This window comes from Cervus elaphus, chromosome 23, assembly GCF_910594005.1.
Source record: "Cervus elaphus chromosome 23, mCerEla1.1, whole genome shotgun sequence".
In the NCBI taxonomy this organism is placed as follows: domain Eukaryota; kingdom Metazoa; phylum Chordata; class Mammalia; order Artiodactyla; family Cervidae; genus Cervus; species Cervus elaphus.
In genome coordinates this window covers 52,295,261-52,317,907 of record NC_057837.1, presented here as the reverse complement: position 1 = coordinate 52,317,907, position 22,647 = coordinate 52,295,261, and the positions used below count along the sequence as shown (strand labels likewise).

Genomic DNA, 22,647 nt, shown 5'->3' with positions numbered 1-22,647 from the left:
GCTCAGATCAATAAGATGTGTTCATTTGGTTTTAGGGACCAGCTTCCAAAATGTAGCACCCAGAGAAAAGTCTAGGAAGGAGTCTGCCAGGGATACCCCCCGATGTGCCGCTTATGTCCACGGGAGCAGGTTCAGTGATCTCAGCACTGGGAGGCCACTGTCTGGAACTGAGATGGCCCTGTCAAGGGCGGCATGGGCCCGTCCAGTGTAACTCTTGTCATGGCAGAGCCGAGTCCTGGTCAGAGGTGATGGGTGTCTTTCTGAAGGGCACTCACTTCCGGTGGTTTCCAGCAGCTTTCCTCCCCACAGTGGTGTGGGCCTGGCACGAGCACACTTTGAGAAGCAGCCCCCTTCCAACCTCAGGAAATCCAACTTCTTCCACTTCGTGCTGGCCATGTATGACCGGCAGGGGCAGCCGGTGGAGGTGGAGCGCACGGCCTTCATCGACTTTGTGGAAAAGGACCGAGTGAGAGGCTTGTGGGCTCACCGGGAAGGAAGAGGGTGGGGTGGCGGGGGTGGGGGGTTTTCAGGGAACCCCTTCCCACTGGAACAGATGACGGATAGGCCTTGGAGGAGTGGAGAAGGGGGTGGTGAACGGATGGGAGAGGAGAGGGAGGAGGTTTGGGTGGGGGAGGGGGGGGAGGGGAGTGACTGTAGGCTCCCTGGGAGCACCGAGCATCCTCCCTATCTTGTCCCTGCAGGAGCCTGGGGCGGAAAAGACAAACAACGGGATCCATTACCGCCTCCGGCTGGTATATAACAACGGTGAGTAGAGCCCACCACCCATGGGGTACCACAGCACCATGTAACACATGGTACCCCACTGTCAAGAGTGGAGGGGGCCTGGCTCCAGCTGGGAAGGGTGTGGAGTATGTTGTCATCAGAAGCCACAGGAGCTCCCTAAATAACAGACCTCTCTGCCTTCCCACCCTCAAGGTCTTCGGACAGAACAGGATCTCTACGTGCGTCTCATCGACTCCATGTCCAAGCAGGTGAGCCAGCCACCATCTCCCCTGAGATCTGAACAAGCATCTTTGTCCCTGCCTCCGCATCCCCCGTGCGCTTTATCCTCCCCAGTCTAGCTCCCCACTGTCCACAGGAGGAGGATGTGTGGCTTTTGTCCTCTAGACCAGAAAAAGACATTTTCACAAAGACTTTGTTCTTGGGTCCTGTTATGTAGAAGTTCAGCCTAGATGGAGGTTCAGGTGGGTTTATTGAGGAAGAGGGAAGAAGATCTCAGCAGGGTACTGGGGAGAAGCAAGACAGAGCAGGGGATGCTCAGCAAGGATGTGGTATCAGCTGGAGTCTAGCTTCAGCCTGATCCGCTAGAGGAGGAACGGCACTGAGTCGTTGCCCCTTGAGGGAAGGAGGCCAAGATTCTGTCCCCTGTATTGGTCAGTTACTGGCTGGGGACCACTCCCAAGGGAAGTATGTAACCTTCCAGACATTTTCAGCGGAAGCAGCTCCTATATGTTGAGAGCAGTTCTCAAGAGAAAGCCCTTAGCAGCTAACACAGGGATGGGTGCCTTGGTCCCACACTGGGTGGGGCCCCACAGCTTCCAACACTGGCCCTCAGCACCTTGCTGATTTGAAAAGACAAAAGGAGGAGGCTCGGGGCCAGCCAGAGGAACGCGGGGCGACTGAAACCTGAGTCAGCCCTCATGGACTGTGCAGCCTTAGGCTTTTCCAACCTCTGTGTGCTGGTAAGGAACAGGGCTGAGTCTCAGATGTGAAAATCAGGGGCCTGAACTGGAGGTGGAGGCTTGGGCTTTCCCACACAGACAGGCTTCCAGCAGCCTCCACCCAATCCCAGGGAAGAGGAAGAAGTGGTGCGTTTCTAGGATGCCTGTGGTCACTATGGTCTGGGAGGCAGACTGGGAAGTGGCAAAGTGGGATTGTATGGCCAACAAGCATGGAAGAGGTTGGAGACTGTCCACAGAGAAAGAGACCCACAAATGAGGGATGGCTGGGAGGCCCAGACGTTTTAAGTTGGAAGCCAAATGTGCATTCAGGAAGCTTACTCCTTGCTTCAAGGCCAAGGAGAGGCCGGGGACTGGTTGAGGGGTCAGGGGCTGATCCAACAGTCCCAGAGGAAGCCTCTGGCCTGGCCTGCAGAGATGACCGGGATGGGGAGCGCGGCTGAGGAGCTGGTGGGAGAGCCTGGAGGGACGATGCTTGTGAGAACCGTGGAGGCTGGAGCATGGTCTTGGTCAGGGTGGTCGGTGGATCTCCCTGCCCCAGGGCAGAACTGGCTCCAGAAAGTGCTGCCTGTGGACAGACAGACTCTTTGGACCTCACCCCATTCTTGCCCATTCTGATGGCGGTCCCGGTTTGGGAAGCTCAGTTCCCAGCTCCTGCTTTGCACTCCTGGGCCCCCAGAGAGAGTTGGAGGGCATACTCTTCTCTGGGAGGAGGGCCCATCTGCCCCTCACCTCGCCTCGAGAGGAGCCTCCTTCCCCCCAAGCTCATGCACTTCTCCTTCCCCAGGCCATCATCTACGAGGGGCAGGACAAGAACCCCGAAATGTGCCGTGTGCTGCTCACTCATGAGATCATGTGCAGGTGAGAAGGGCTGGGGCGCTGGCACTGGCCTCTTGGCCCAACCCCCTCCCCACTGATCCCCAGGGGAGCCTGGTGGGGGGAGGTGATGAGGAAAGAGTGAGGTCCCTGGGCACAGTGCTGGCTGAGGAGAGGGTCCTTGAGGCCCCATTAGCCTGGCCTGTTTATGTGGCTTCTCTGACTGTTTTTGCAAGAAAGGCCTCCTGCTGCTACTGGGAAGCTTAACTAATAAAGCTCTGGAGAGGGCTCGCTGGGAGGTGGGGGCAGGGCCCCGGCCTCCTGGATTAGCTCCAGAGCTGAAGGAGGAAACTTTTCTGCCTCTTATGTGACCTTCAGGGCACCCCCTGGGCAGGCAGGATGGGGAAGGAGGAGCACGGCTCTTGGTTCCCCTTCCCCATTACCCCAGAGCTTGGTGTTTCTAGACAAGGGCTCCCCAGGACGTGTCAGTTGTACAAGGTCGTCCTAGGCAACTCCTCACACATGGAAAAGAAAATAGTGTTCAAAAAATCTTGTTGGAACAGTGGCTACCCTTGGGAAGGGCAGTGACCAGGATGGGGCTTCTGGGATGCTGGTCACATGGTATTTCTTGGTCTGGTTACATGGGTGAAAAAAATTTTCACTTTGTGAAAATTCATGTGATGCATGTTTACAATTGGAGCTCTTTTCTATATGTATTAAAAGGGTAGAGAGAGAGTAGATGGTCAGCATTCCACCCTTTCCTGGATCTTCCAGGAGCAGCACGCCTTTGGGACAAGGGTTTCCTGGCCAGTCTTATCCCCAGGGCTGGGTTCTGGGAGTGAGCCCTTCTGGCCCAGGGATTCCACACTCAGAGACAGGACATCAGCTTCCTCACCCCAGAGCCACACACACACACATACACACACGCGCGCACACAAACACACCCCACACTAATCTCCCTCTCCTTCTTTCCTCCTTCCCTCCCTCCTCACCCTTCCTTTAGCCGATGCTGTGACCGGAAGAGCTGTGGTAACCGGAATGAGACGCCCTCAGACCCCGTCATCATTGACAGGTACAGGCCAGGGGAGGAGGGCCTGGCAGCTTGCAAGGTCAGGGCAGGCTGGAACCAGCCACAGAGCACAGTGCCTCCCACCACCCTTTGGTGGCTCTGAGCAAGAGTAACGGTCCCCTGAGCGAAGCCCCTGGTGGCAGACTTTCTGAGGCTGGACTTAGGAGTTGTGCTTCCTGAGGGAAGAAGCCAGAGAGGACAGGGGTGGGAAGTGGTAGAGGATGCCACGGCTGGAGGAGCTAACAGGGACTGGCAGGAAAAGTGGGCTCTGGTCCTGGTGCCTCCTCTAACTTCTCTGTTCATTTCCTTTGTTAGAAAAATAGGGAAATACTTGGTGAGTTTCAGTCATAGGATTGTAGAGGTGATGCATGTGAAAATGCATTATTTCTTTCTGAATAGCGAATATATATATAAGGTACAATATTCAAAAGATAACACAAAAGAGTAAATAATGAAAAGTAAGTCTGCCCTACCCCTACGTATAGCATATTGTACACAATCTTTTGTATTTAATACTTACCTTTTTTATTTGTAACAATATATTAATATCTTAGAACTCATTCCATATTGGAACTAAACCCTGCCTTGTTTTCCTTTTAATAGATAAATCATTCACAGTGTACTAAAATTCAGCTTTAAAAGGGTTGACAGCAAAGTCTTCCACCTCTGCCTCTGACTCATCCATTGCCCTCCAAATAAGCAAGCATTGTCACCAGCTTCATGAGTATCCTTCCTGAGGTAGCCTGTGCAAGAAAATGCAGACACAAGCAGTCTCCTCATTCTTTTTTTGCAACTGCAAAATATTCCATTGTATGGATGGGCCATAATTTCTTTAGTGTCTATTGCTGGACATTTTGGCTGTTTTCATTCTTCTTCAGGGATAAAATATGCTGTAGTGAATTACTTTGTCCATGTGTCGCTTAGCACATGTGTGCATTTATATGAAGGATATTACTAGAAGCAGAATTTCTGGGTCAAAGGAGATGTACATTTGTACTTTTGATAGTTATTGCCAATTTGTCCTCAGTAGCAATTATACCAATTGATATTCATACCAGCTATTTTGAGAATGCCTGTTGCTGTAGTCTAGAGATGCAGAACCAGCAAAGGAGACTAAGAAGCAGCTGCAGTAAAGTGGAAGGAAAGTCAGGGGAATAGAGTCCCAGAAGCCCAGCTAGAAAAATTTTCCCCAAAGAAGGCTATAGTCAACTGCATCAAATGCTGCTCATGGAGATGATAAAAAGAATAAGAATTAACCATTAGATTTAGCAATGTGGGGGACACTGGTGACCTCAACAGAAGCTATTTCGGTGGCAAAAGGGGCAGAATTCTGATAGGAGTATGTCTAAGAGAGAATGAGAGACAGTGACCAGAGGAACTCTGGACTTTCACCCTAAAGGGATCAAAGAAACAGGGTGGTGGCAGTAGCACAGTGTAAGGCTAAGAAAAAAATATAGCTTGTTCAGATGCTAATGACAAAAATTCAGTAGGAAATGGAAAATTATGATGCAAGAGTTAGAAGGGAGAATTGCTGAAGCAATGTCCTCTAGTCAGCAAAGGGCATGGTGTCTCCTGCATAGGTGGAGGACTGGTTTTACCTGGGAGCACAGACAGTTATCCATGGAGACAGCAGGGAAGACAGAGAATCTTGGCGTGGAAGTGGGTAAATGGATATATCCAACATAGGAGCTTGCAGACGTCCTTTTTCTCAGTGAAATAGGAAACAAGGTCAACAGTTGAGGGTGAGGATGGAGAGGGAGACACTAGGGCATGAAATAGTTGTCCAGGAGAGTGAGGGGACTATGGAAATGTTCTGTGATTGCCAAGTGGCACTAAGGGCCCACCTGAGATATGTTCATACATTTATTTATCTATTTATTTATTTAAAAAATTTATTCACTTTGGGCCTCACCACACAGCTTGTGGGATCTTAGTTCCCCAACCAGCAGCTGAACCTGGGGCCATGACAGTGAAAGCACCGAGCCCTAACTACTGGATCACCAGGGAATTCCCTATGGTCATGAATTTTTTATTTGTTCATTTATATTTATTTTTGGTTGCACTGGGTCTTTGTTGCTGCATGCAGGCTTTCTCTAGTTGTGGAGAGCAGGGTCTATTCTTTCGTGGTGCACAGGATTCTCATTGCAGTGGCTTCTCTTGTTGTAGAACACGGGCTTTGGTATTTGCTGCAGCGGGCTCAGTAGCTGCAACTTGCTGGCTCTAGAGCATGCAGGCTTCAGTAGTTGTGGCACATGGGCTCAGTAGTTGCAGCACCCAGGTTTAGTTGCTCCCTTGCATGTGGAATCGTCCCAGACCAGGGACTGAACCCATATCCCCTGCATTGGCAGGTGTGTTCCTATCCGCTGCACCCCTAGGGAGGTCCTGTGGTCATAAATTCAGTGAGCAATTTCCCCAGCTCTGCTGAGCCACAGGAGTGCAGGTGCAGAACAGGTGAGTGGCTGCATATAGCCAGAGTTAGAAGTTTGCTATGTGAATACAATGAAAGGAGAGGGCAAGAGAGTAAAAAGTGTAAGCAAAGAGTATTTACAAAAATAGAACAAGGAATTTAAGCTCACAAAGGAGAGGAGTATGGGTGAGTGAAGAGAAAGGATGATGAATGGAGCATAGGTTCTGATGGGACCAAAGAATTTTTGGAGTTGAGGTACTAGAAGGGGGGTGGAGCTGGTGGTTAACGGGTGGGTTGCCTGTAGGCAGGATTATTTGGAAATTGTGTTTATTGGTGATGTGTGGCCAGGGGAGTGTAGAGGCAAGTTCAGTAGAGGAGAGATACAAAAAGAATAGAAGAATCTGTTGGAAGAATTATGTATTTACCTTGACACTGAAATCACCAGGAATTATGATTGATTTTAATGATTCTTTATAGATCCTATAGATCCTAGATACTGATCATTTGTCATAAGTAGTTGCCTAACTATGTTTTCCAAAGTAGTGATACCATTTTATGTTTCCCACCAGCATTGTATGAGAGTTGTAATTCCTCTACATTCTCATCAGCGTAAGAATGATCTCTCTTTTTAACGTTACCCATTCTAATAGATGTATAGTCATATCTCATTATGGTTTTAATTTGCACATCCCTAATGACTAATGATGTTGAACATCTTTCCATGTGCTTGTTTGCCATTCATTTTTTTTGGGGGGGGTGAAGTATTTGGGTTATTTTTTAATTACTGAGTGAGAGTTCTTTACTGTGGAAAAAATTAGATAAATATTTTACAAAAAATTTTTCCCAGACTTCCCCAGTGGTCCAGTGGTTAAGAATCCTCCTGCCAATGCAGGGAACATGAGTTCAATCCCTGGTCTGGGAAGATTCCACATGCTGCAGGGCATCTAAGCCCATGCACCACAGCTACTAAACCTGTGTGCCTCAACCAGTGAATCCGGTGCATCCGAGAGCCCCATGTTCTGCAACGAGAACCCACCACAGTAAGAAGCCCCCATACTGCAACTAGAGAGTAGCCCCTGCTGGCCATATGCAGCAATGAAAACTCAGTGCAGCCAAAGATAAATTAATTTTTAAAAATTTCCTAATCCATAACTAGTCTTTTCATTCTCTTATCAGTTTTTTTTTTAAGTTATTTAATGAATTAATTTTTGGCTGTGCTGGGCCTTCGTTACTGCCCAGGTTTTTCTCTAGTTGCAGCAAGCAGGGGTTCCTCTCAAGTTGGGGTATGCAGGCTTCTCATTGCAGTGGCTTCTCTTGCTGTAGAACACGGGCTTTAAGGGGTGTGGGCTTCAATAGTTGGGGTTCTGGGGCTCTAGAGCACAGGCTCAGGAGTTGTGGCGCACTAGCTTAGTTGCTCCATGGCATGAGGGATCTTCCTGGATCAGGGACTGAACCCATGTCTCCTGCATTGGCAGATGGATTCTTTACCACTGAGCCATCAGGGAAGCCCTCTTAACAGTGTTTTTGAAAAACACAGGTTTTTAATTTTGATAAGGTCCAGTTTATACATTTTTTCCTCTGTGTATTGTGTTTTTGTTGTCATAGCTAAAAATCTTCAGCTAGGTCACAGAAAAGTTCCCCTTTCTTCTATAAGTTTTGTTGCTTTGGGATTTTTGTATAGGTGTAGAATACACTTTGAGTTAATTTTTGTAAATATGAGAGGTATAGAATCAAGACACTTTGTTGTTTTGCAATATATTCACTTGTTCCAGAACTGTTTCTTTTAAACTTTATAAAAAAAAAATCAATTGTTTATTTATATGTGGAGTTATTTCTGGACTCTCTATTCTGTTCTATCAATTCCTTACTCTACCTTTTATGCTAATACTACACTGTTTTGATTACTGTTACTTTATAATAATTCTTGAAATAAGGTAATTTAAGTCCTCCAACTTTGTTTCTTCATTGCAACTTTTTCCTTTGCATTTCTATATGAATTTGGGCATCAATTTGTTAATTTCTACAAAAAGTCCCATTGAGCTATTGATTGGTACTACTTTGAATCTAAAAAACCAATTTGGAGAAAATGACATCTTAACGATATTGAGTCTTCCAACCGACGAACATTTTCCTCAATCTCTCTTATCAATATTTTATAGTCTTTAGAGTACAGATCTTTCACATTGCTTGTTCAGATTTATCCCTTATTATTTGTTTGTTTTGATGCTATTGTAAATGCTGTTTTAAGTTTCAATTTCCAATGGTTTATTTATGGCACACATAAATATGAATTTTTATGTAAGTGATTCTGTAGTCTGCAGCCTTGCTAAACTCACTTATTAGTTCTAGTAGCTTTTTAAAGAGTCCAACAGATTACCTTTATAGACAACATGCCATCTGCAAATAAAGACACTTTTATTTATTTATTTCCAATATGGATGCCTTTTATTTATCTTTCTTACCTGATTGTACTGGTTAGAACTTCCAGTACAGTGTTGATAGTAGCAGTGGAAAGGATGGATATTTATCTTGCTCCTGATCTTAGGTGAAAAGTACTCAGTCTTTAGCCCTTATGTATGTTTTGTCTGTATGTGTGTGTGTGTGTAGCTGTAGGTTTTTCATAGATGCCTTTGTCAGATTGAGGAAGTTCTCTACTATCTTTCATTATTGAGAGGTTTGGTTTTTTTTAATCAGAAATCAATATTAGACTTTTGTCAGGGGCTTTCTCCACATCTATTAAGATGATCTTGTTTGTTTTTTTAGTTTAATATGATAAATTACATCAATTTGTTTTCTGATGTTAAACCAACCCTGCATTTCCAAGATAAGCCTCACTTAGTCATGGTGTATTATCTTTTTAATATATTGTTGGATTTGATTTAATAAAATTTTGTTTAGAGTCTTTGCATGTTCACGATTAACAGTTGTCTCTGATTTTCTTTTTTGTTTGTCGTTTTTTTCTCTTTTTAAAAACTTTTCAAATTTTAGATTGGGGTATAGCCAATTAGCAAACAATGTTGCGATAGTTTCAGGTGAGCAGCAAAGGGACTCAGCCATTCAAATACAAGTATTCATCCTTCCCCAAACTCCTCTCCCATCCAGGCTGCCATATAACATTGTTCCATGTGCTATACAGTGGTTCCTTGTTGGTTATCCATTTTGAATATACCAGTATGCACATGTCCATCCCAAACTCCCTAAGTATCCCTTCCCCTGATCCTTCCCCACCCCCCTCCCAGCAACTGTCAGTTTGTTCTTTAAGTCTGTGACTCTGCTTCTGTTTTGTATATAAGCTCATTTGTATCATTTCTTTTTAGAGTCCACATATAAATGATAGCATGTGATATTTCTCCTTCTCTGTCCCACTTCACTCATATGACACTGTCTATGTTGCTGAAAATGGCATTATTTCATTTCTTTTTAATGGCCGAGTAATATTCCATTGTATATACGTACCACATCTCCTTTATCCATTCCTCTGTCGATAGACATTCAGGCTGCATCCATGTCTTGGCTATTGTAAACAGTGCTTCAATGAACACTGGGGTGCATGTATCCTTTTAGGTCATGTTATTCTCTGGATATATACCCAGGAGTGGGATTGCAGGGTCATGTGGTAGCTCTATTTTTAGTTTTTTAGTGAACCCCCATACTGTTCTCCATAGTGGCTGTACCAATTTACATTCCCACCAACAGTATAGGAGATTCCCTTCTCTCCACACCCTCCCCAGCATTTATGTTTGTGGATTTTTTGATGATAACCATTCTGGCTAGTATGAGGTGACATCTCATTGTATTAATAGTTTTGACTTGCATTTCCCTAATAATTAGTGATATTGAACATCTTTTCATGTGCCTTTTGACCATCTGTATGTCTTCTTTGGAGAAATGTATATTTATGTCTTCTGCCCATTTTTTGAGTGGGTTGTTTGTTTTGATCTTGTTAAGTATCTTGAGCTATTTTTAAATTTTAGAGACTAATCTCTTATCTGTCACATCATTTACAAATATTTTTTCCCAAATTGTGGGTTGTCTTTTCATTTTGTTTATTGTTTCCTTTGCTGTGCAAAAGCTTTTGCGTTTAAGTAGGCCCCATTTGCTTATTTTTGTTCTTATTTTCATTATGTTGGGAGACAGTTTGAAAAACATATTGCAGCAATTTATGTCAGAGACTGTTCTGCCTTTGTTTTCCTCTAGGAGTTTTACAGTATCCAGTCTCGCCTTTAGGTCTTTAATCCATTTTGAGCTTATTTTTGTGTATGGAGTTAAAGAATGATCTAATTTCATTTTTTAGCATATAGCTGCCCAATTTTCCCAGCAATCATTTGTTGAAGAGACTGTGTCTCTAGCATTGTGTAGTCTTGCCTTCTTCATCATAGATTAATTGACTATAGGTGTATGGGTTTATTTCTGGGTTTTCTATCCTGTTTCATTGATTTATTTTTCTATTTTTGTTCCAGTACCATACTGACTTGATGACTGTAACTTTTTATTAGTCTGAAGTCAGGGAGCCTGATTCCTCCAAGTCTGTTTTTCTTTCTCAAGATTGCTTTGGCAATTCAGGACCTTTTGTGTCTCCATACAAATTTTGAGATTTTTTGCTCTAGTTCTATGAAAAGAGCCACTGGTAATTTTTTAATTTTCTTATAACTTTTTTGTCTGGTTTTGATATATCAGATATCAGATATACTGATATAACAAAACCAGACAGGTATATGATATATGGGGCTTCCCTGGTGGCTCAGATGGTGAAGAATTCGCCCTCAGTGTGAAAGACTTGGGTTCAATCCTTGGGTTGGGAAGATCCCTGGAGAAGAAAATGGCTACCCACTCCAATATTCTTTCTTGGAGAATTCCGTGGACAGAGGAGACTTACAGGCTATAGTCTATGGAGTAACAAAGAGTCGGACATGACTGAGTGACTAACACGTTCTCTTTTTTTTTTTTTCCATTTATTTTTATTAGTTGGAGGCTAATTACTTTACAATATTGTAGTGGTTTTTGTCATACATTGACATGAATCAGCCATGGATTTACATGTATTCCCCATCCTGATCCCCCCTCCCACCTCCCCTCTCCACCTGATTCCTCTGGGTCTTCCCAGTGCACCAGCCCTGAGCACTTGTCTCATGCATCCAGCCTGGGCTGGTGATCTGTTTCACCCTAGATAATATACATGTTTCGATGCTGTTCTCTCGAAACATCCCACACTTGCCTTCTCCCACAGAGTCCAAAAGTCTGTTCTGTACATCTGTGTCTCTTTTTCTGTTTTGCAACGTTGATATATTGGCCTATAGATTTAGTTGGGGGTATTTCTGACTCTTCAATTTTTTGGAAGAGTTTGTATATAACTGGTATTACTTCTTCCTTAAGTGTTTGGTAGAATTCACCAGTGAAGCCATCTAAGCCTGGACTTTTCTTTGTGGCAAGTATTTTGACTATAATTTTAATGTCTCTAACAGAATAGGCTATCTATTTTTTCTAGAATGAACTTTAGTAATCTGTATCTTTCAAGGTTGTCCATTTTTTAAAGTTGTTGAAATTGTTGACATAAAATTATTTGTAATATCCCCTATCCCGTATCTTTAGAATCTGCAGTGATGTCACCATTCCCATGTCTGATATTGGCAAATTATGTCTTCTCTCTTTTTTCCTAATCAGTCAGGCTACAGGTTTATCCATTTTACTGACCTTCTAAAAGAACCCTTTTGGTTTAATTGATTTTCTACATTGTTTATCTATTTCCTATTTAGATATTTATTAGTTCCTTTCTTCTGCTCATTTTGGGCTCAATTTCCTCTCCTTTTTCTGGTCTACTGGAATGGAAGCTGAGGTCATTTATTTGAATGACTTTTCTGTCTAAAACAGACCTTCTTTCTGTCTAAAATAAACTTTTAGTGCTACACATTTCTAAGTACTGCTTTAGTATCATACCACAAATTATGTTTTCATTTCCATTTAATTAAAAATATTTTCTAATTTCTCTTTTGAATTTTTTTTAACCCATGTATTATTTAGTTTCAAAAAGTTTGGGAATTCTCTTAGGATAATTCCATTACTGGTTTCATTTAATTCAATTGTCAGAGAATATACACTTTGTATAACTTTAATCCTTTTGAATCTTTTGAAACTAATTTTATGGCCCAGAATGTAGCCTACTTTGGTAAATGTTTTGTGTGCACTTGGGAAGAATGTGTATTTTATTGTTGTTAGATAGAGTGACCTATAACTATCAAACAGGTTAAGCTAGTTGACGTGTTGTTTGAGTCTATATCCTGACTGATTTTCTGCCTTTTTTTCCTGTTATTGAGAAAAGGGTACTGGAATGACCAACTGATATTCTGGATTTGTCTGTTTTTCCTTAAGGTTCTGTCAGTCTTGCTTCATATAATTTGAAAACTGTTATTAGGTACATAGATGTATAGGATTGTTTTATGTCCTTCTGTTTAATTGACCCTTTTATTATGAATCCATAAAATCTACTTTGATAGTAATATCATCATTCAAGTTTCCTTTTGACTACTATTAGCATGATAAATCTTTTCCATCTTTTTAATCTACTTGTGTCTCTATATTTAACATACACTTCTTATAGCCAGCATATAGTTCTGCTTTTTGTCTAATCTGATAATCTTTGCCTTTTAATTGGTATATTTAGATCATTTACATTTAGTGTGGTTATTGATATGATTATGTTTGAGTCTTATCACCTTGATATTTTCTTTCCATGTGTTCTATCTCTTTTTTGTTCTTTTCCCTTTTTTCCACTCTTTTAGATTATTCAGGTTTTTTTAATTATTCAACTTTATCTCCTTTGTTGGTTTATTAGGAAAATTCTTTATTTTGTTATTTTAATATTAATTTAGGACATGTCTTTAACTTATTGCCCTCTATCTTCAATTATATGACCTCATACTGTTGTCTTGAATTTTATTTTTATATATGTTCTGTAATTCACAGTATATTGTACTGTTTCAAGGTCAATTAGTTTTAAAGAGATTTGAATTATATGGAAAATATACATTTACCCAGGGCTTCCAAAGTGGCACTAGTGGTAAAGAACCCACCTGCCAATGCAAGAGACATAAGAGACTTGGATTCAATCCCTGGGTTAGGAAGATCCCCTGGAGGAGGGCGTGGCAACCCACTCCAGTACTCTTGCCTAGAAAATCCCATGGACAGAGGAACCTGGCAGGCTACAGTCCATAGAATTGCAAAGAGTTAGACATGACTGAAGTGACTTCACACACACACACACACACACACACATATACGTTCAGCCGTGTAGTAACTATTTCCAGTGCTCTTCATTCTTTTCCATAGATTTGAGGTTTCCATGTGGTATTATTTTTCTTTTGCCTGAATGGCATCCTTTAATATTTCATGTATTTTTGAAAGATAGTTTCACTGGGTATAGAATTATAGATTGGCAGTAGTAGTAGTAATTATTATTATTTTTAAGACGTTGCTTCCCTGTCTTTTCTCTTGCATTCCCAATAAGAAATATGATACCATCATTATCTTTATTACTGTGTATATAACATTTCTTTTATCTTTGACTGCCTTAAAATTTTTTTCTTTATTATTCATTTTTAGCAACTTGACTATGATGTGCTATGGTGTAGTTTTCTTCATGTTTCTTGTACTTGGAGTTCATTAATCTTTTTGAATCTAGGAGTTTACAGTTTCACTACATTTGGAAAGTTCAGGTATCCAAGTATTAAACTGCTTGGGTTGTCCTGTAGCTCACCAATAATTCTTTCACTTGGGGGGATGTTTTTCTTGTTTTTCTTTTTGGATATTTTTTACTGCTGTGCCTTGAAGCCCACTAATCTATAATGTTCTTCTGTAGTGTTTCATCTATGGTTTATCGCTTCCAATATATTTTTTATCTCAAACATTTTAATTTTCATCTCTATAAGTTTGATCTGTATCTTTTTGTATCTTTCATATCTCTGCTTAAATTTTTCAACATACCAAATACAATTAAAATACCTCTTTTGATGTCTTTCCCTGTTAATTCTAAACTCTGTATCTATTCTATGTCAGTGTCAATTGATTGATTATTCTTCTCATTTTGAGCCATATTGTTTTTGCATCTAGACTTGGCTCATAATCTGTGATTGGATGCCAGACACTGTGAATTTTTCCTTGTCAGTGGCAGATAATTTTGTATTCCTGTAAATCTTCTTTATTCTCAGATGCAGTTAAGTTACTTGGAAACAGTTTGATCTTTCTGAGTCTTGTTTTAATGATTTATTAGATGGGTCCACAGCAGTACTCAATCTGGGACTAATTTTTCCCCTCTACTAAAATAATACCTTCCTAAGAACTCTATCCAATGTCCCATGAAATGTGAATTTTTTCAGTCTAGTTATTAGAAATAGGGACTGTTCTCATGTGAGCACCAGGACTGTTCTCTTTATTCCTTTTGGCATTGGTTAGTTTCCTCACATATCCAAGGGGACCCTCTACAAGTTTCTAGTTTCTCCTTCTATACACTTCTCTCTTTTGTGAGACTCCATCCTATGGAGTCTAGCTCCCTTGGTTTCCCTGGAAACTTAGTTCTCCTCAACACTAGGAGTTTGCTATGCTCTGCCTCAGTGTCCCATCCCAGTGCTGAAGCCTGGAAACTCTCAAAGCAGTATGCTAGGAATTTGTCAGGTTCACCTTGTTTATTTCCCATCTTTCAGGAGTCATTGTTCTTTATTGTCTGATGTCTCTAAAAATGGTGCTTTGTGTATTTTGTCTGTTGTTTTGTTTTCAAGCCGCAGGTAATAAATGTGGTGTCTCTGTGACTCAATCTTAAAAAGAAGCAAAAGTAGAAATGTGTTTCTTGATTTCCAAATGTTTGATATTTTCCTAGTTATTTTTGTTACTAATTTAAAACCTCATTGTGTGTCTAACTGGGTCTACCATTTTATATGTGCCTGTTTTTTCAAGGTTGTTAATTGTGATGTTCAGGTCTGTCTGTATTTATTAAATAGGTCTGCTTGACCTATTAAAAACAGAGAGATGAGGTTATGACCTTCTACATGAACTTTCAGCTTATCGTTGTAGGGTTCCTACAAAGATAAGCTAAAAGTTCATGTGGAAGATTAATATATAATTAGAGTGTATGTGTGTATGTATATATATTGACTATTAAGTGTGAACAAGTTTTAAAATCTTACAGGTTCCTTCTGAATTGAACCTTTTATCAGTATTGATCCTTCATTCCTAATAATAGTTTTGTTTAAAATCTGTTTTATCTGATACTATTTATATGTTTGTGGCCACACTTCGTGGTTTATGGGACCTTTGTTCCCTAACCAGGGGTTGAACCTGGGCCCCCCAGCAGTGAAAACAGTTTAGTCCTAACCACTAGACTGCCAAAGAATTCCCTATCTGATATTATTTAAAGCATCTCTCAACTTTTGGTTATATTCGTCTCATATACCCTTTTCTATCCTTTTTTTCCCAACCATTATATGTCCCTGTGTTTCAGATATTTCTCTTTTAATGGTATATTGATGGACTTATTTTTTTAATCTAGTCTATTTAACTAAGTTTATCTATGTACTTACTGAATTATTGATTTACTTCTATTCATTTCTACCCTCTTGCTTTGCACTTTGTATTTGCTCTACTTTTTTGTTTCTTTGTTTTCCTTTCTTGCTATTAAAAAAAATTGAATATTTTGTTTGATGTAGTAAATATATTTCTTATTCAGTTTTTCCATTTACTGGTTTAGAAGTTTATTTACTTCATTTCTATGCTTTTATTTCTTACCCTTGAAATTTACTATATACTCTTAACAAAGTTGTAATTCCTTTCCTGACTAATATTAGGATCTTTGACAGTGGTATGCTGGAGCTGGCTCATACTGGTCCACAGAAGCAAATTGTTAGCATCTCTTCTTAACACCTTATTTAGTAGCATCACATTGGTAGCTTTAGTAGCATCACATTGGTAGCTTGAAGTCAGCCATAGGGGAAACATATATATATAAAACCATGGAAATCAACAAACTTAAATCGGGTTTTCCCCCCTCTAGAAGTGGTTGTTAAACATTTACCAACACACCACTGATCTTGTCATTCAGTTGCTAAGTCATAGCCAACTCTTTTCGGCCCCACAGACTGCGGCTTGCCAAGCTCCACTGGCCTCCACTATCTCCCAGAGCATGCTCAAATTCTTGTCCATTGAGTCAGTGATGCCATCCAACCATCTCATCCTCTGCTGCCCCCTTCTCCTTTTGCCTTCAGTCTTTCCCAGTATCAAAGCCTTTTCCAGTGAGTCAGCTCTTTGCATCAGGTGGCCAAAGTGTGAGAGCTTCAGTTTCAGCATCAGTCCTTCCAATGAATATTCAGGGTTGATTTCCTTTAGGATTTACTGGTTTGATCTTGCAGTCCAAGGGATTTATAAGCCATGTAGCAGAGATTTTTAGCTCTTTTTAAATTCTGCCATTCTTATTATTCTTTTTCTTATATATAAACAATTTGTCTTCAGACTTACCAAATTTTTTTTGCTCTTTTCCCTCTTGCCTCTCACAACTTCCTCTGTGGTCATTTTCTCTCTTTCTGACATATATCTTTTAGAAATTTGTACTTTAGTGAAGGTCTATGGTGGTAAAGAGCATGTTCACTTATGTTTTGCTTTTAATATCTTTATATCACTGTCTTTCTCTAAAAATAGTTTTCCTGGGAATTTAATTCTATTAATTTAGTTATTTTTTTTTAACTTAGCATTTTAAAAATATTTCCATCATTGCTGTTGAAAAGTACAGCACAAACTAACACAACATTGTAAAACAACTATACTCCAATACAAAAATTAATTTAAGAAAAGAAAAGCACAGTTGTCATATTGTATAGGTAAATTCCCTCTCCTCTCTGGCTGTATATAAGAATGTCTGTCTTTGGAGTTCTTCAGTATCACTCTAATATGTATAGTTGTTGATTTTTCTTAATCCTGCTTTGAATTTGATTAATGACTTATATCTACGGATTTATATCTTTCATCACTTCTGAAAATTTCTTAGCTTTTGTCTAATGTTACATCTCATTCATTTTCTCTCTTTTTTTCTCTGACACTCCAAATGAAACTCTCAATTTAGACTTTTATTCTCTCCTCCACATACCCTAAATAATTCTCTATTTCTGGCTGTTTTTCTTGCTGTATTATATTCTAGGTAATTATTTTTATTTATCTTCCAACTCACTGGTTCTCTTTTTGGCTATATCTAAACTATTGTTTAATTCACCCAATAATTTTGTAATTTTAGTTATAGTAATCTTATAATTTTGGTGATTTTATTTTTCAGTTATAAAAGTTCTACTTAGTTCTTTTTCAGACTACTTGGGTAGTCTCTTATTGCTTTTAAAATTGATTTTATATCCCTTTAAAGTTTTTGTGCTTATCTTACATTCTGTTTTATAGTTCCAACAGCTGAAGTCCTTAGGGTTTTAAATCTATTTTTCATTACTTCTGGTACCTTTCATGAAGCTTGTTTCTTGGTTTGGTGTTTCTGTCATTATTGTTATGGCAGTGATCATTTCAGCTCATATTTTGTTTAACCAAATTGGGTCCAAAACAGGGTATGCTTTCTTCTGGAAGGATTTGTATTTGATTCTAACAGGAACAGGGGGTGCTATCAACTTTGGACCTTTCTAGGTTCCTCAGAGGATCCAGGTCCTTCCTCTGAGTTGTCTCTATTTTCCATTCCAGTGTTTATATTGGCATTTGCCACCACGGCTCAGCAGGTGAAGAATCCACCTGCAATGCAGGAGACAAAGGAGACACAAGTTTGATCCTTGGGTCAGGAAGAGCCCCTGGAGGAGGAGATGGCAACCCACTCCAATATTCTTGCCTGAAAAATCCCATGGACAGAGGAACCCAGCAGGCTATATAGTCTAAAGGGTTGCAAAGAGTTGGACACAACTAAGTAACTAAGCACACACAACACACACAGCCCTAATATTTGAGTTACCTTATAGTTCATAGTTTCCACTCAGATTTCAACTCACTTGTTTTTTTATTTTTAATATCCTTGGAGATTTTTCTTACCTTTTAGATAAAAGCACAGGATTAATAGTTCTAATGGGAAGGCACTTCAAGACATGTAGTCTGCCATATAATGCTGGAAGAGGAAATCATACATTTGGAATTTATCCTGGTATAAGGTAGGAAATATGGGTCCATCCATACTTTTTTCTGATAGCTACTAGTTGTCCCAATAGCAATTATTGAATAATCCATTTTCCCCCATGGGTAGACTGTAAATATCACCCATGCTCTAGTCTAAATGTAATTGCATATATTTCTGAACTTTCCATCCTATTTTATTATATCTACTATTTATTTATGTGGAAATATGATGATGTTTTACTTTTCAAAGATTTATAACATGTTTTAGTAACTGGTAGATCTAGTACTCCATCCTCATTATTTTAATGTCTTCCCAGCTATTCTTAATCATATTTTTCATATTAACTTTACAGTTAGATTGTCTAAGTTACAAAAAAGTGATTTCCTGATATCATTTTTTAAATTATGGTAAAATAACACACAATATGAAATTTGCCATCTTTTCTATTTTTGAATGTACAATTTAGTAGTGTTAAGTATATTCATATTGTTGTGCAACAAATCTCCAGAATTTTTCTTCTTGCAAAACAAAGCACTCTATACCCATTAAACAGCTCCCCATTTTTCCCTTCTCTAGTCCTCATAGCCACCATTCTACTTTCTATTTCTATGAATTTGGCTACTTTAGATACCACATATAAGTGGAATCATGCAGTATTAGCCTTTTTGTAACTAGCATAATGTCCTCAAGTTTCATCCATGTGGTAGCAAGTAACAGGATGCTATACATTATGTGTATTTCCTTCCCTATTAAAGCTGAATAATATTCCATTTAATGTATATACCACATTTATCTATCAATAGACATTCAGGTGCTTTCATCTCTTGGCTACTATGAATAATCCTTTGAATATGAGTATGAAAATACCTCTTTGAGACCCTGCTTTCAGTTCTTTTGGATATATATACCCAGAAGTGAGATTGCCGAGTCATATGATTGTTTTTTAAATTCTTTGAGGAACACTATATAGTTTTCCATGGCAGTTGCATCATTTTATAATCCCACCATCAGGGCACAGGGTTTTAATTTCTCACATCCTAACCAACACTTGTTATTTTCTGTATTTTAAAAAAATTTTATGGTAGCCACCCTAATGGGTGTGAGATGATGTATCATTATGGTTTTGATTTGTATTTCTCTAGGGATAGGTGATGCTGAGCATCCTTTTAGATGCTTGTTGGCCATATGTAGATCATCTTTGGAGAAATGCCTATTGGATTCCTTTGCCCATTTTTAATTGAGTTATTCTGTTGTTGTTGTTGAGTTGTGGGAATTCTTTATATATTCTGAATATTAACCCCTTATCAGATGTATGATTTGCAAATGTTATCTCCCATTTTGAAGATTGTCTTTCCAGTCTTCATTGTGTAACATTTTTATGGAAATCATGTTTAATTCAGATCAACCTAGGTGGAAATGAAATCTTTATGATTGATAATAATAAGTGAAATCTTTATGAAAGATGAAGATCCTTCTTGATCTTCTGTCTAGTCACTCTATCCATTATTGAAAGTAGAGCATTGAAATCTGCAACTATTATTGTTGAATTATCTATTTCTTCCATCAGTTCTGTCATTTTTTGCTTCACGTATTTTGGAGCTCTATTATCAGGTGTGCATATTTATAAATTGTTATTTCTTTCTAATAGATTGACACATTTATAACTATAAAATGTCATTCTTTTCTTATGTAACTATTTTGCCCTAAAGTCTATTCTCTGTGTTATTAATAAAGCTGCTCCAGCAATTTTTGGTTAGAGTTTTCTTAATATATCTTTTCCAGCCCTTTTATCATCAACTTATTTCTCTATCTTTGGATCTAAACTATGTCTCACATAGATAACATATAGATGATTTTTTTAATCCATTTTTCCAATTTCTGCCTTTTAATTGGAGGGTTTAATCCATTTATATTTAAGGTAATTACTGATAAAGTAGGATTATGTCTGCCATTTTGCTATGTTTTCTCTCTGTCATATATTTAGTTTCTCCCTTTCTCCCTTAGTACTTTTTTCCTTAGTGATTGCCCTGTGAATTACATGTGGCATCTTAATTTAAGATTATCTATATTAGATGATTAATTTCAAAGTATACAAGTATATAAAACAATATATAATGGATTCCATATATAGCTCCAATATGGCTCCATTCCCCCTCTTCTTCTTGTCACATCTTTATCAATTATATCTTTATACATTATAAACCCTTCAACACAGTTTTATAATACTGCTTTCTGATGTTTTCTTTAATAGATTTTATTTTTAGGGTGTTTCAGATTTATAGAAAATGTGAGCAAAAAGTACAGTGTTCAGTGTATCTCCTGCCCTCACACGTGTGCAATTGTATTTTAAATTAGGTAGAAAAACAAAATATTTACAAACAAAATACCTTTACAATGTCTTTTATATTTACCTGTATAGGTTCATATTACTGTCTTGTATCCTTCATTTCACACTAAAGGACTTCCATTAGTATTTCTTATAGGGAAGATCTATTGGTGATGAATTTTTTTAGTCTTTATCTAGAAATGCCTTTTTTTAAAAAATTGTTTACTTTTTGGCTGCATCAGGTTTTAGTTGTGTCATAAGTGATCTTTGTTGCAGCAAATGGGCTTGTCTAGCTGTGGTACATAGAATCAGTAGTTGCAGCACATGGGCTCCAAAGTGCATGGACTCTGTAGTTTGTGACACGTGGACTTTCTAGTTGAGGTGCATGGGTTTAATTGCCCCACAGCATGTGGGATCTTAGTTTCCCTACAGGCATCAAACCCATGTCTCCTGCATTACAAGCTGGATTCTTAATCACTGGACCACCAGAGAAGTCACTAGAAATGTCTTAATTTATCTTTCTTATTCATTTAAATTTGCTTAATTTATCCTTCATGTTTAAAGGATAGTTTTTCTGGATATAGAATTTTTGGTTGACATCATTTTCTTTCAGCAATTTAACTACATCATCCCACTGTCTTCTGACCTCCCTGGTATCTGCTAATGAGTCAGTTGTTGCTCTTATTCTGGATCCCTTGTATATGATGAGTTGCTTCTCTTCCTTATTGCTTCCCAGATTCCTTCTTTGTCTTTGTCTTTCAGTAGTTTGACTATCATGTATCTACATGTGAATCTTTTTGAGTTCATACTGCTTAGAGGTCTTTAAGCTTCTTGTATATCAGATAAGTTTTTTCATCAAACTTAGGAAGTTTATGGATATTATTTCTTCATTTGTTTTGCCCCCTTTTCTTCTCTCCTGTTGAGAGGTACCTCACAATATCATGGACTCTGTTCAGTCTTCATTCTTTTTCCTTTCTGTTCCAGAAGTGGATAATTTCAATTGACTTATCTTAAGTTTACTGACATTTTTCTCCTGTCAACTCATTTTCTCCTGATGTTGAGTTCTTCTAGGAAATTTTTATTTTAGAATAAAGAATGTTATTTTTCTTCTAAATTTGGTTTTTGTAATAATTTGTATCTTTTATTGATGTTCCTTATTTGGTGCGATATTATTCTCATACTTTTCTTCAGTTCTTTAGACATGGTTTCCTTTGGTTCTTTAAACATATTTATAATAGCTGATTAAAGATCTTTGTCTAGTAAGTCTAACATATGGACTTCCTCACGGACAGTTCTTGTTGACTACTTTATGTCTCACATATGGACCATACTTTCCTGTCACTCTGCATGTTTCATGATTATTTGCTGAGAACTCGTTATTTTAATAATATAGTACGGTAACTCTGGATATCATATTCCCCTTCCCAGTGTTTGTTGCTGTTTGTTTGTTTAGTGACTTTCCTGGATTAATTATAGAGAGTCTATATTTTCTGTCATGTGTGACCACTAAAGTTTCTATTCAGTTAGATTAGTGGTCAGCTCATGATTGGATGGGCATTCCCTTAAATCCTTGAACCAATAAGTCTTCAACTCTTGCCAAAATGTTCTATGTGTGTATTGGGGCACACATAGTTACATTCAATGCTCCAGCAATTTTCAACTTTGCTTTAACCTTTACTTTCTACTTGTGCAGGGTTTCATGGTCAGCCAAAGAGGAGAGACTCAGGCCTCTGGAGATCTTTCCTGGGCATGTGCTCTTCCTTGCACATACACATGGCCATTTAGATATTGAGGAATATATAAGAACTTTTCAGAGGCCCCTGTAAACATCTCATTCCCACTTTTTCCTGTAAGGCTTTTTGGCCAGACTCATTGTTTTGCCTCAACTACTATCATTGTCTCAAGCAACAGCAATGTTCAACAGTTGCTACTGGTTGTTTTCAACAAATACCCTAAGAATAGGGTTTTTCCCACTAAGCAAGTTCTAAGTCAGGCCAGATAACAAGTCCTGAAAATAGGGCTGTCCAGGAACTGCCAGGCAGATCAAATAGTGACAGTTGTATGAAAATACAACTTGTTGAGAAGTTCCAAACCCAATCTGTCCCTTTTAGTGGCTACTAGGCTGCTAGTTTTTACAACTACTATGGTTGCAAGACTACTACTGCAGATTTGGGAATAGGGCAAATTAAAACACTGCAG

The 22,647-nt window shown here is 39.1% G+C and overlaps 1 protein-coding gene across 6 annotated transcripts in view; it reads left to right on the top strand.

Annotated features, from left to right (window-relative positions):
* Positions 1-22,647, top strand: part of EBF4 (EBF family member 4) — a 55,910-nt gene that overhangs the window by 11,934 nt on the left and 21,329 nt on the right. For 5 of the 6 annotated variants that reach the window (XR_006337049.1, XR_006337050.1, XM_043883852.1 and 2 more), the window contains exons 3-7: positions 310-466; positions 702-765; positions 937-992; positions 2,488-2,561; positions 3,520-3,588. Coding sequence is in view for 4 of the 6 variants with exons in the window: in XM_043883852.1 (XP_043739787.1) it covers positions 310-466; positions 702-765; positions 937-992; positions 2,488-2,561; positions 3,520-3,588 (420 nt within the window). In the remaining 2 variants the exon portion in view is untranslated. The remainder of the gene's footprint in view (positions 1-309; positions 467-701; positions 766-936; positions 993-2,487; positions 2,562-3,519; positions 3,589-22,647) is intronic. The other variant, XM_043883855.1, reaches the window with a different exon arrangement.